Raw genomic sequence first — 14,332 nt, 5'->3', positions numbered from 1 at the left:
GAAGCAGTTTTGTCTGTCAGCCTTGTTGTGGGCTCTTGATGTTAATGAATTTGTGTGTGTGTGTGCTCACTGAGGGAAGTCTAAGTAGTAGTAAGCAGTTGCAGGGTGAAATGTTTTTGTTGTTTTGCACTGCACTCCAGCACATTGGGTTTAAAATGAAACATGAGGTGGAAGTTAGATGTTTTTATGAGTTCATGAGTATGAGTTGTTGCTGCTGCTCTATGTTCCAATATGCCTCATACTTGGGTGCATGCAAGTGGATCCTGCACATATTGTTTCTACAGGATGGTGCATGTGAACTTTATTTCTAGACCATTTGTACCCTTTCTGACCTTTGGCTGCTTCTTTAAATGGGGGTGTTTCATGCTGCCAGTGTTTTCTTTGTTTGGGGTAAACCTCCTTTTGGATCAGATCCTCAGATCTTTTCAGGACCAAGTCTGAATGTACAAGGGTCCCTTTCGGATCAGGTGTCTTTAAATAGAAAGAAAAACAGGTTTGAGTAGTTTTTTCTTTAATTCAGCTGATGGCTCTGTTAATTTGAGGGTGTTTACCATAGATATAAAATATTAGACAACATTACATCATAACTTCTAACATTGTACCTGAGTGTTTGTCACCTCTGGCCAGCAGCTATGTCGTCAGCTGTGCAGCACTATTGTTTTACCAAAAGGACCAAAGAGACCAGGTAGGCTGGCATCACTTTCTCCTGGTAGAGGTTTATTTGTTACATATGGGTAAACTAAAACTTCAAAAAGTAAGTGAACTCAAAACATTCACGGTTAAGTAACGGATCAGCTGAGTTAATAAATCAGCTGTTTCCGATTACTAGCTCTCAAAATATTTTTTACCTTGTTGTTCTCAAGAAAATTAAAGTGTTCAGCCTGATCGCATTTATGTTGTCTGTTTGTATTAAACACATGGAGTTAAATAGGGTCATAGCACCGACACCTCTTCAGCATGTTGTCCCTCTAAGCCAAGTCGCTCTCTCCTGGTCCCTTTGGACACTAAAGGCCACATGACATGTATGAACTTGGACTCGCCCTGTTGACTGGCTTTGGTCTCCTCTCTAAGCTCCCCCTTCTAATCTTTCCCCACAACAGTCCGTCGTAATTTATCTAATCTGACTAATTCTTAAGTTTGAAACCAACAGCCAGAAAACAGCTGCTCCACATTTTGATCTGATTTGCTTTTATCTTGTGTGAAACTTTAAGGTTGGCGGTGTTCTCACTTTAAAGTCTTTGTCATATGAGAACTGCTTTATGGATAAAATTGGAGGAGTTCTTGATTTTTTTTTGTATTGTCAGTAAATCACATGAAAAGGGGAAAACCAACTATGTGTTAGTCTGTCTCTCAGTGCTTCTGTAACCTGCCTTGTTCCTGTTAAAGATATACATCTTTAAAACAGGCTCAGTATTTTCCTAAAACCGCTGGGCAATGTGGTTTTTAGCAAACATTATAATGGAAAATTGTCCATTTGTTGGAGGACTATTTCCAGCTGCAGGGTGGTGAATGTGGAACTGGCAGTGAAAAGAAACTGGACAATATTTTACTTCATGATAAAGGTGATCATGATGAAGGAAAACATCACCAAGTGTGACGATTTGGCTCGTTTGATTTCAGTAACTTTGCACAATCTGTAAAATGTCTGTTTAACTTTTGAAATAATTAAACTGAACATACAGAACTTACTATAGTCAAGACTTTACATTTTAATTTCCTTGGCACCGTTCAAACCGACGTATGAGCGTTGGAACTTGAATTATTTTTTTTCTTTCTTTTTCACCAGACGACAAAAAGGGGCCCCCAGCTTGAATTTCCTCCTTCAGTTATTTTGACTTACACTGAGGGCCAAGCAAGCTGAAGCTGTGACACACACACACACACACACACACACACACACACACAGAGGCCGTACTTGAGTTTTTGCTGCTAATCACTCTCATATGTGCAGGGGTTGTTTTATCTCACGTCATAATCCGTGCGTATGGCTGCGAGCATGTGTTGCCAGTTAACACTCAGAGCGAAGGTAAAAGTCTGTGAGAATGAGAGAAGACACTCCTCTAGAAATCAAATTTTTTGTGTGCGTTGCAGATTGTTGTGCACATGCACGAGTGTGTGTACGTAGTCAGTCGAGTCAGAACATCAGCTTCAGCTTGAAGACTCGAGTGGATTAAGAGCTTAGAGACGCACTCCTCCAGAGCTTTACACACAAACCCCCTTCATTCCCTTCACAGCATTGGGGCGATTTAATCTCCAATTTATTCTCCTCTGTGCCAGCTCACCATTAAACCTTATTGCTTGAGGAAAGCACCAGCTTTAAAGTACAAGGTAGTGAGTTTTATCTTTTAGTTAGGTGTACTATAAAACCCACACAGCACCTTGTGGCTGCTGAATGGGTTTTATGTTGCATTTGTGAAAGATGCTTTAGTGAGACGACTGAATTTAGAATTTATAAAACATGCTTTAACAGCAGATAAGTTACATTAAACTATTCAGTATTCTTTCATCACTTAAATCTGCCAATATGGTGATTCTTAATCCTGTAAACGATTTACCGGTATGCATGCATTTACTGGATAATAAAAGCCCGTCATTGGTCACATCCCCCTCCGCTATCTATTTTGTTGGGGCACTGTCACTGCAACCTGGGTTTAACACCCCCAAGACAATTATGATCAAAGCCTATAAGCTAAAGGTGTAGCGTACATCAAAATTAAGGTTTTTATCTTAAACATAGGAAACAGAAGCATGGCAATTCACACCTGAAACAACAAGGAGTCCAATTAATAGAATTAATATTCTATATTATATATTATAATAATCTATTAGAATTAATAGACATACAATACCATTTTATGTCTTTATTTACTGTAATATAATTGAATTAAAAACATGTATTAAGAGAAAGCAGGAGAGACAAATGCATCTTAAACAACAAAGTTCAGCAAAAATGTGTCTGACTTTTTGGTTCTATATGCATGTTGGACTTGTTATCTTCCCTTCCTGCTCTACAGAAAATCTCAAACAAGTTTTGTTTTTCTACACGTTAGCAATGGTTGCAAAAGTCACAGGACATACAGATAGAGTTTCTAAGTGTGTGATGGCAGACAGATGACTTTGCAAATTGACCATCTTCTTAAGCTAAAAATAAGTATGTTGTTGACAGAGTGATGGGTAATGATGCAGCACAGACATTAGAAAGTCCATGCCTCTAAGAATATTTGTGCTTGAATGTGGTCAAGTTTGTCAGATAGTACTCTAAATGTATTGTGTACTTTAGATGCATGTGAGCCTTTAAATGTTGGCAATAATGATGTTCTTGAATATGAATATTTGTGTATCTTAAGTTAAAAATATCCCATTGGATACCAATGATCCATGTGTTTCAGACAGTGGTTTGAGGTCTACTAAAGGAGATATATACAGTCTGTTAGAGGAGATATACACTGATTGTAATGCGATCAGACAGAAATAAACGTGTCTGTGTTGCCCTCTCTGTGTCTGCAACCTCGATCCTGACCCAAACTTAGAATCTTCTTTAATCCCTGAGTCATTTTAGTTACACACTCCCAAGAATTTTAGAGAGATGAGGAGAAATATGGACAAAGGCAGGTGAAGAAAAGTCATAGGAGAGAAAAATAGACAAATAAGCAAGCTGAGTGCTGACTTCTGCCAAGGCCATGCCCTATCTCATAATGTTTTATTAAGTTACATATAAAATCCGGCCAGAAGTTTTTCTGTAATCCGGCTGACAAACAGACAAACAATCCTCCTTGGCTGAGGTAATAAAAAGAGTTAAATGAAATTAAAAATGTAAGAGGAAGAAACTGAGTTGAACTGACCAAACCAAGATTACTGAGACAGAAGTCAAACAGTTTGGACAAAAGTTCCTGTTTCATGTTCTGACTTCTGAAGGATCGACTTCAGTCGGTTCAGTCATGCTGTCTGTGTGACAGGACAATGTGCTGTAAATACACTTAAAGATCCCTATCATCCCTGTGTTTGGTGTCTTGATGCCAGCTACTTGTCAGGGAGACAGACACTGATTCTAATGGGATCAATCAGGCGGTCGATAAAGAGCACGGTGCCCTGTGTGCGTCAGGGCGTCTGTGCCCTGGCATCCTGCTTAAACCTGCACTGGACTCTTCTTGATCCAGCTGTATTTATCTCTTCAGCCACATGAGGACACTTGGGGTTTTAATGGCATTTTATTGAATTTGAATCCAATATTGAAGCGCTTATTAACTCTGATTTCCTTTCCTAATTGAATCTGTCTCGTCTCGTTTGTAACAGTTTCAACCAACAGAAGCTGTATATAAAGTTCACAGGGTTGGGTTACTTGTAATTAGGATTACATAATTTGATTGAATGATTTTTTTAAAAATAAGTAACTATTATAAACCCAGATTATATATGAATAAGTGTTATAGTTACATTGTCAAGGATTATGTGATTACATCTTTAAAATTTGGCAAATTTAAACATTTTTCATGATAATGGCAGTTTTGTTGACTTAAGTTATATATATTTTTTTTTCAATTAAGATTTATGGATATGAGTTATTTTTATTCCTTTTTAATTAGTATTACTCTTTTTTATTTACATCAAATAATAATACATTTTATTTGTTAGCTCAGTGAAATGGGCTAATTGACCGGCAAACACACGCACGTATCGGCCGATGCCGATAAAAGTAAAAGACGCAAATATCGGCCGAGATATATCAGCTGGCCAATATATCGGTCTATCTCTAGCAAATATAGTTCAAACAAGCAACTAAAAAAGAAACAAATAAAATGAAAAAACAAACAAACATGTGAATGTGAGGCAGTGTGCTGTTTTTTCCCAGTCTCTGCTAGCGTTGAGTTAACGCGTCAATAAAAGAAAGAAAAGAGCAATGACTACAGATTATGAAACTTTAAAAATAAGTGAAAGACCTGCAATTAGAATTTATCACCAAAGACACGGAAATAGGGATCTTCTATATTGTTACTTTCACCTCTTTTACACCAAGTTGAAGAAAGAAATTCAACTTAATGGAGAAACAACTTTTTTTAAATGGTCCCATTTTTATTTTACAACCTAATAGAAGTAGTAAACAGTAGTAGTAGTAGTAAACAAAACTAACAAATGGTCAAAAATTCAAAAAATATTTTTTGCACATTTTATACCTCATCACACTTTATTATCATTCAAACTTTGTGAGAAACATTTGAAGTTAATCAAACACTGCAGACCCTTGTCTTGTGTATCATTCTGGACCCTGTATCGTTAAGCCTCTCATGTCCACCTTTTCAGCAATGTTTCCCCGTAACTTGATCTTAACATTTAGAAAATGTCACCCCTCTGGTCAAGTAGAAAGTGGCCTTTTGAAAAGGCCAACGGGACTCATGAGACCAAACTTGTCCCTGTTTGGCCTCTCTGTTTCATGGAGGCATTCTGGCAACAGCCAAACAGTTGTCTGTGCCAGGGACAAGAAGACTGCGTGTCCTTTCCCAAACTGCCTCAAAGCACAGACGAAATGGGACAAGTCCCCAGAGAAGTCGGATAAAGACCGTAGGAAAATGAGAGAACATGGCGATGAGGAGATATGGTGTGAGTGTGTACATGTAACATGCAGGAATGAAAACACAGGCTACATATGACTGTGTTTGGGAACATTTAAGTAATAGTGTTGCATTACCTGTGCCAGGGTGCTTTTCCAGGTCAGGGGTTCAGGGGGAGGCTACACCTGAATGCATCGCTCCTGCTGTGGTCTGAAACATTCCTCTGGGCTTCAGTAATGATCTCCTAATGGCACTAATGAGCCCCCACAGAGGAGCCCTGCTCCACATGGGTCTGCTGGAAAGGAGAGAGAGGAGGGAGGCTTAGAGAGGGGGAGAAAGGTAAACAGAAATTGGGAGAACGACTGAGTTGTATGTGGACGAGTGAAATGGAGAAGGATGGGAGTGAGAGGTCTGTGGGAAGGAGGGAGGGAAAGGACAGGGAAATATGAACAAAGAGGTAAACAAAGAAGAGAAAAGGTTGGACAAGAATCAGCCTAGAATGGTTCATATTATATCATTCATTTTGGACAAGTCTGGGACTTTCGACTTTCAGTGTCAGTGCAGGAAAAACAGATTATCTTAAAGTCAAAACAACCATATAGGCCATTTGTGCAAGCAGCTTATTACAACCATTATTTAAGTTTGTTAGTTAGACCATAACTTCAGGTGATGGAGTATGTGCAACAAATTCTGCAGAGGTTGGGGTCATTGGATAGTTCAAACAAAATCAAGATGTTCACTCACAAGACCTGTTTGTGTCCCAAATGCAGCAAAGAGTCTTCTTTGATTTATTTTAGCCTTGTTTATTGTCATAAGACATTAGATTATGTGACAATTTCTTTTCCTAACCCTAACCAAGCAGTTTTGAGGAATTGCATGTTGTTCTGATGTCCCAGTAGTCCACTAATTTTCCACTTGACAGGAATCCTGCCAGTCCAAACCCATTCCTCCAGGCCGAAGCCCAACAGTTTGTTAATACACACTGGAGTATTGAGCAAAGGTTGTGGTTAAGAAACAGTTACAACTACCACTTTATGTCCAAATGCACTAATATATTAAGGGCAAAAAACTCCAGGGAGACAGTGTAATTTTGAAGAAATTCCTTTTTCTTTTTGGGACATTAGCTTGTCAATGGAGAATGTGTCTATTTGACTATTGAGCTGTTAGAACAATAGTATGCCATCATAGTTTTGCCTAAACATAACTGAGTAGTTTGATTTCACAATGTTAACCACGTGACCATCAGTGTCCCGTTTTTGCAACGAGAAATAGAATATCATAAATGTTGTTTTGAGGGTCTTTGGCAAACATCCTAAAAAAAGTAATGTGCACTTTATATAGAAACATTTGTGTAAGGAATGTAAGAGGCAGCAATTTTTCAATAACCGTTATAATTTCAGTTGCCTAACCTCAACCATGTTTCATTGCCATAACAAGAATCTTTCTCCAACCTTGGCCGTACCTGTCTACAGTCGATTAGATTATCTGTATTGTATGCTCTTAACAACACTTAGAATTGTTGCAGCAAGCTGATAATAATTTAATTTTGTCTTTCCTGTCTCTTTCATTCCATTTCTCTCCTTGTCTTGTCACCTCGTCCTCCACCCTCTCTCGTCTTGTCTTGATGCTGTTGTATGTGGAGGTGAGTTATCCATGGGCGAGCTCCAGGATCCCTTCCTCGTAAGCATCCACCTCATTGCTGACCCAGGCCAGGGCAAGTCCCTGCAGCGTGCTGCTGATGGCGTCCTGGCGTGGGTCCACCCTGAGCTGCAGCTCTTCCGAGTCTCAGAGCGGGCGTCCGTCTCCAGGGCCAAGCACCATCAGAACGGCAGCTTGGTCGCAGCCTGCCAGCCAGCGCTGGCGGTCATCATCTTCCTCCAGGAGGCGTACGGCGGGGAAGAGCAGTTACTGATGTTGCACCACACTCTGCAGAGACCGCCTTGGCGCTACCACCACACTGAGAAGGTCAGCAATGGCCGACGGATGTTACCACTGACACCATGCAGTCAGGACTTCTTCACGCTGTCTCCTGGCACACCGCTGTGGGCCGTGCGGCAGGTCCATTACGGGAAGGAAATTGTGCGATTTACTGTTTATTGCCGGCATGAAAACTATGTCGACATGGTGCGGCTTTACAAGCTGCTGTTGCAGCGCAGGGTGGCACAGAAGAAGGAGGACTTTTGCTTCTTTGTGGTGTACTCCAACCCGGATATGGAGATCCAGCTGTCATTTAAGAGGCTCCCGCGAGGTCAGAGTCCGGTGGTGCTGGAGTCAGCGGTGGTGGAGGTGAGGGTACGAGATGTCGGGACGCTGGTGCCACTGCTGCCGCACACCTGCAGCCCAATCAGTGAGGTCCGCTGGCAGACTGAGGACTACGATGGGAACAAGATCCTGCTGCAGGTAAGAGTAGCTTAATTGCTTGTTTATTATTCTGGGTGTTCATGACATATTTTTTTTCTACTCTTTGAGGGACACCCAAATAAAATGTTCTGTCACTACTCAAATAAAGCTGAAAAATGGACAGGAAAAACAACTAAATAATAAAAAAAAAAAATTTTTTAAATGCTGGACAGTTAATAGAGTGAACAGTATGAAACATACAGAATGATTTTGGACGTATGCTTGGTGTTTTTTTAATAAGTAGTATTAAAAAAAATACACGACTTCACTAAACTATTAAGTTCAATACCAGCTGTCAGATATCATGATATCCCAAACTGCAAAATTTACAATAAAATTAAATGGAACATTAGTCCATAGGCCGAGGAATAAAGATATGTGTTTTGGTACCAGAGGGCCTTTAATAAACCATGTAACACATATGCAAATAACTCCTGAAACATAAGATGAAGAGGTAAAATATTTTTCCCAGTTTCCTTGGATCAAGTCAGTGTCTTACCTTCAGTTTTATCAATTCTTTTTTCCTCCGTCAGAGAACTGCGACCACCAACTTGCAAGACAAAATAAGAAACAAAAGACAGGAAGAACAAAGTGAAATTGAATTGCACCATTTGCAATCTGTATTTACACAGGAGAAACAGAGAGAGAAGTCAGGGGTTTGGGGTGAAAGAACAAGAGAAGCAGAAAGAGAGAAAGAGGGTTGTCAAATAGACTCTGCAGCCAAAAATAACAAACTCACATCGCAGACAAAGCCGCTTTAGGTCTCCTCAATTTGTGGCTCCATTTATTCCATCCGACCACATATGTATCCATCATCATCCGTCCATTCATCCTTCATCCCGACTGTAAAAAGTATGCATGTTCACATCTGTTTCACAACGATCACGTAGAGATTTATGATGTTAGAAAACGCATGTGAATGAACACACACACAATGGTTTTTGTTTGGAGGGTATCAGTTTCAGAGAGGGATATGTGTGCAGGCTGCTTGCAGATAAGTAGTTTTGAAAGTTCAAGCCGATTAAAGCAGCAGTCCATTACTGGGATTGGAACAGCACCGAGGGGAAACAATAAGCTAATCTGTCATGACAATGGACCATATGCATGATGCTTAACCACCACCTGGCCTGAAGTCATGTGCTCGTCTGCACTGCCACACGCTGCATTACACCGTGTCATGACTGACACAAACACGTGGCTGCAGCAGGCAGAGAGTCTTCATGTGTCATGTCTATACGGTTAATATCAAGTAGCAGCCAGCAGAGTTAGCTTCGCTTAACAGACTGGAAACATTAAACATAGGCCAAAAATGAAAGTGGTATCAAGCTTCTCATCCACTTTAACTGTCAGCAAGTAAGCACAAAAATCAAACTTGTCCTTTAAAAAATGTCAGTTTGTTCAGAATTTTTATTTTAAGTTCAAAGTATTGTTTAAATGATATACTTAGTCTGGCTCCAAATATTACAATTTGAAGGAGAGTAATTAGATGCTATCAGAAAACTGCACTAGTGGAGAAAAAGGTTCCACCTGCAAACAACTTGATACCACAAAACTTAAATACATGAACAACGTTTCGATCATATTTGGATCTTCGTCAGGTCAGAGTGTTTTAAAATTGCACACCATAACTATATTTGTACATCATACACAGCAATAATTGGCTGACAAGCTCTGATTGCAGGTATACATATATTGGGAATATATAACCAAATTTATCCTAAAGTGATGCAGAATCTGAAAGTCAACAAATTCAAACTCTTTAATGTTATATCAAGTTTCTAAATGTGTCATCTTTTTCTTTCAACCAACTGTTCACAGCTTACTAAATGAATCACATTTTTTAAGCTTTATGATGGGATGTTTCGCAGCAAAGTGCTATTTGGAAGTTGAATTGACTGTTTCCCTGAAATATATACGCTTGTTCAAATAAATAGATTTTCTAACACAGTTGTTCAAGTTATATGTTCAGTTAACCATCATATTGAATAAGATAACACTGCAGCACATCCTCACATTTAAGCAACTAGAACAAAGGGAATATTTGGTACTTTTTACTTGGGAAAAAAATAAATATAATGAATCAATAATCCAAATAAACTATAAATTAACAATCAAACTGCAGCCTTAGAGCCAAAACTAAACTGAGCAGATGAATATTTTTTAGTTTTATGAACTTAAATCGCACAATTTCTTCCATCAGCAGTACTGTCTAGTCAAGTATTTCTATTCATTTGTGGTGTTTTTTGTCTGGGCGTGGTCAGCTCTCTGGCTGACCCGGCTCATCCCAAAATAACTGAAGTTTACAAGAGTGAGGGTCTGATCATCACCATGTCAACAGCCTCATTACCCAGCACCCCCTGCTGCGACTCCTCACCGACATTGTAGCATGTTGTCCTCACGAATAACTGGACAGATCCTGTCATGTCTTATTAGCAGACGGAGGCACACCCGCTTTCACCCAGACATGCACAGAAACCGCTTCAGTTGAACAGCAGCATCTCACACACACAGAAACTTCTTCAGCTTCTATGGCCTCCCTAAAGTGTCATTAAGTTTTAAATCACAGCCTTCAACAGTCGACAACAACTGCCTCTTTCTTTCCTGTGTGGGAGAGATAAGTATGCAGCCGTACAACCACTTCACAGCCCTGAGCGAGAAGAAAGAGTCGGCAGAAGAGAGAGAGAGAGAGAGAGAGAGAGAAACAGGAGGCAGTGGACTGTGGAGGAAGGGAGAAGGAGAAGAGGGACAGAGGGAGGTTAATAAGAGAGAGGAGGGAGAAAAACACTGAGGCTTTGTTACACTCTTTCTTCTTTTTTTCTCCACACACACTGACAAGTTTGCACTTCAACTTTAAATCTGCAATAACTTTATTTTGGCCACTTGGGGGCAGCTGACACAAGTTTAAATTGATGGAGTTAATCTCATTTGTGTGCAAACAGCAGATTCAGCAGGTAGGGTTAAGTGATAAAGGCATGAAAATAAAGTAAAACCCAGTTATAATAATATAAAATATGTACTGTTAAACTATTAAAAAAAATGTCCTTCTAATTGCATACAAATCCATTATAATGTGTTACAAAGCTGTTAACACAAGGGGAAACTAGGGAAAAAGAGGGTGTTCAAGAGGCAAATGATAAAAATTTCATGTAAGCTCTCTCTTGCTGCTCCACTACAACCTCCATAAAATCACGTAACCAGTCACACAAACACACACATTATAAGAGGAACCAATACTCGCGGCAGATAATGAGAGCTGGTCTGATTGTTAGCCTCTTAATCAGCAGAGCATCCACTCAACAAGACACTCACACAAACAGGTGTCCCCTTAATGAGCAATTATCTTAACAAGCCGCACTCCGCTACTATAAACAGAGACGGCTGAACAGTGTTGCATATTTGTGCTTTATATGCTACATTTGTGCTTTTCTATGCAATGTGTTTTTATACTATATTTTTGCTTTTGTATGCTATATTTGTGCTTTTTTATACTATATTTGTGTTATTATGCTGTATTTGTGCTTTTTTTATGCTATATTTGTGTTATTATGCCGTATTTGTGCTTTTTTTATGCTATATTTGTGTTATTATGCCGTATTTGTGCTTTTTTTATGCTATATTTGTGTTATTATGCCGTATTTGTGCTTTTTTATACTATATTTCTGATTTTTCTATATTTTGGTGTAACCTTTCACTTTTAGTCAAAGTTGTAGATATGTTTTATTATTTACTGTATACTTTCCTTAAGTGGTGAATTTGCACTAAAACAGATAAAAGCCATTTTAAAAGTTAATAAATCAACACCTTTTTGATTGTTTTTCTCTTGATTGTACAATAAGAATATATGATTTAGCTAAGTTAAAAAGTGCTAGATGTTAGGAAAACAAACCTGTTTTTCTGTACATCTGAAACTGACATTAAATAAACTGGATAAATATTTCAATTCAGCCCATCTTAAATCAGCAAGAATATATATTAATGTTAGAAAGACATCAGTTGTTTCCTGTGCTGACTTCAGCCTGTCATGAGGCAGTTCAACTCTTGTTCTCGGGAAACCTTAAGGTTGCTTCCATGATATTTATTGTTTCTGAACCTGAACATATGGAAATCTACAAACTCCCCTCCTTCCCTGTGCTCTTGCAAATAATTGCCTTGAGGCTGCTTTGTGGAAAGTTATTGCTTCTGCTTGTATTGTTTGGTTGGTTAGCCGGATGACGGCACAGACATGAGAACAGAAACATGGAGAAACTATCAACAGCGAGAGGAGGAGTGACCTGAGCATTTCAATACTTAGAGAGAAGGAAAACAGAGTAGAAACTGAACTGACAGAGCACTGAAATTAGTACTGCTGCAGCTGGCTCACATGTTAAAAAAAAGGGAACATTTCCACATTAGTGTCAGAGCTTGGGAATCTACCGTATTGCTTCCAGACCTTTTACTCTGTCGATGATAATCAGACTGTAAATTTCTGTTGAAGCAGGTTTTCTGAACAGTCTCTGTGTTTTGAGATATTTTGGTCCATAAATGGAGGTGTGATCCACATGAGGCTCCTCTGGATGCTGATGAATTCTCCAGCTGCTGGTCTGATTCATAAAGTGGCCGGGCTGAGAACAGGAGGCCTGTGGGGGCTTTTGAAACTCCGGGGTTCCCTTGTACCCCCTTCCTCCTTTTACTTTTCTGCCTGTATGTCGCGTGAGGAGGTCTTGGTTGCATGAGAGCCCAACAGGGAGAAGTTAATAGCCTTGAATATGCACCTCCTTTCTTTTAACCCCTGTGACCTCATATTTTACTACCTATTCAGGACATGCAACAAGATGCACTGGTGGACTCTGCAGCCAAAGCGCCCTCTTGGCTGCAGCTTGGGTGAATAGAACAAGATGCATTGCCTTCTAAACATGACGTAGTGCCATTAAGTCTACCCAATGTGCAAGAAAACTTTCTGCATGCTTGCAACAGTCCCCTTCTTCAAACAAACAAAACATCTGACAAAACTATTCTAATCAAACTGCCAAGAATCAAAGGCCAAGAATAAACCTTCTAGCAAGTTAATTAATGTTGAATTGTTAATTTGTTTGTATAAAAAAAAAAAAATCAGCCAGCAAGGTAATCAGAAATCTGGCCAACTATATCAAACTAGGTTACAGGTGACCAGACATCCTTACAAATTGGGTCTAATTACAAGCAGCTGTTCAAAATCTTGTCCGTTTGTCTCAAAAATGTACCTTTTTTACAAACAGATAATATGAACGAGCTAAAATAGGAGTTGTCTGTTTGCTGCAAGACTGGACCCATCTTGAAAATTGAAGGCTCAAGTACTGAGAATACTGGACTTGCTGACACAGGAGACTAATATGAAAAATGTATCTACATTGTATTAAGAGGACTCTTCCATTAAATTATCAACTAGTCTACATGAATGAGTAGATTGTTGTTTTTAATCTCTGATTGCCTGAAAATATTCTGATCTAATCACTGTTTTTTGTAAAACATAGTAGTTATCAGTGTGTTTTCACTTGTATGTTGCACTGATTAGGCTAGGAGTATTGATGTTATTCGACCCGTTTTAAACCAGATAATGGAGTGCAGCCACCACTGAAGGAGTAATTTGTCATTTTAAAAAAAATCTAAAAAACAGTTTGTAAGCTCCTACAGCTTCATGACAGCATTAGTTGCTGCAAATATATTTTAAATAACTGCAGCATACCTGTGTCCCAATGGTTCATGCATCTTGTTCACCAGAACCCAAATCCTTTGGCACAAATTTCAGCCAATTTTATTTGGTCAGCCTAAACGAGGCACACCTGTGGAAATGGGCCAAAGCCTCCACTGTGCACAAAACCCATGCATGCAGCGCTTACCACACATAAAATTGTTTATTAAAGAAGAATGTGCAGAAGTACTTCAGACCAGCATACACAGTTTTTAGAGCCAGCTGTGTGTGATATGATGAAGAGATTAGATATGAGGCAAAGTAAAGCATTGTTTGTTTAGGTTATTTGCCAATTTCACTGATTGTGTTAGTATTTTTGCAACCTTTACTATATTTACACAACCTTTATGCCTCTGGCCCCAACAGTGAAGGAGGTAGTCAGGCTGAAAGGTGGGATCACTGGACTCCAGAAGCAGAAGACAAGTATGAGAAGCCAGAAGGACTACACCCTCTGTGATTGTTGAAGCAAAAATAAATGTAGGAAAAGTTAGCAGAAGGCCATGAAGGAGGACAGTTGGCCTCAAAAAGGTTCTGGCAAATTGTCAGATGACTCAGGAGGGAAAGACAGGGTTTATAGCTGGGAATGTCATCGAAAGGTGGAAGGAACACTTTTGAGGAACTACTGAACTCATCCTTTTTGAGGGAGAGAAGTTCTGCAGTGAGACTGAGCCTTTCCACT

General features: G+C 39.3%; 1 protein-coding gene across 3 annotated transcripts in view; it reads left to right on the top strand.

The window, feature by feature from the left end:
• LOC131979532 (protein FAM124A) overlaps positions 1-14,332 on the top strand; it is a 35,455-nt gene that overhangs the window by 19,022 nt on the left and 2,101 nt on the right. For 2 of the 3 annotated variants that reach the window (XM_059343551.1, XM_059343549.1), the window contains one exon: positions 7,180-7,946. In XM_059343551.1, the coding sequence (XP_059199534.1) occupies positions 7,200-7,946 (747 nt within the window). In that variant the 5' untranslated portion in view covers positions 7,180-7,199. The remainder of the gene's footprint in view (positions 1-7,179; positions 7,947-14,332) is intronic. The other variant, XM_059343550.1, reaches the window with a different exon arrangement.

Source organism: Centropristis striata, chromosome 10 (assembly GCF_030273125.1).
Source record: "Centropristis striata isolate RG_2023a ecotype Rhode Island chromosome 10, C.striata_1.0, whole genome shotgun sequence".
NCBI lineage: Eukaryota > Metazoa > Chordata > Actinopteri > Perciformes > Serranidae > Centropristis > Centropristis striata.
This window is presented reverse-complemented; position numbering and strand designations above follow the sequence as displayed.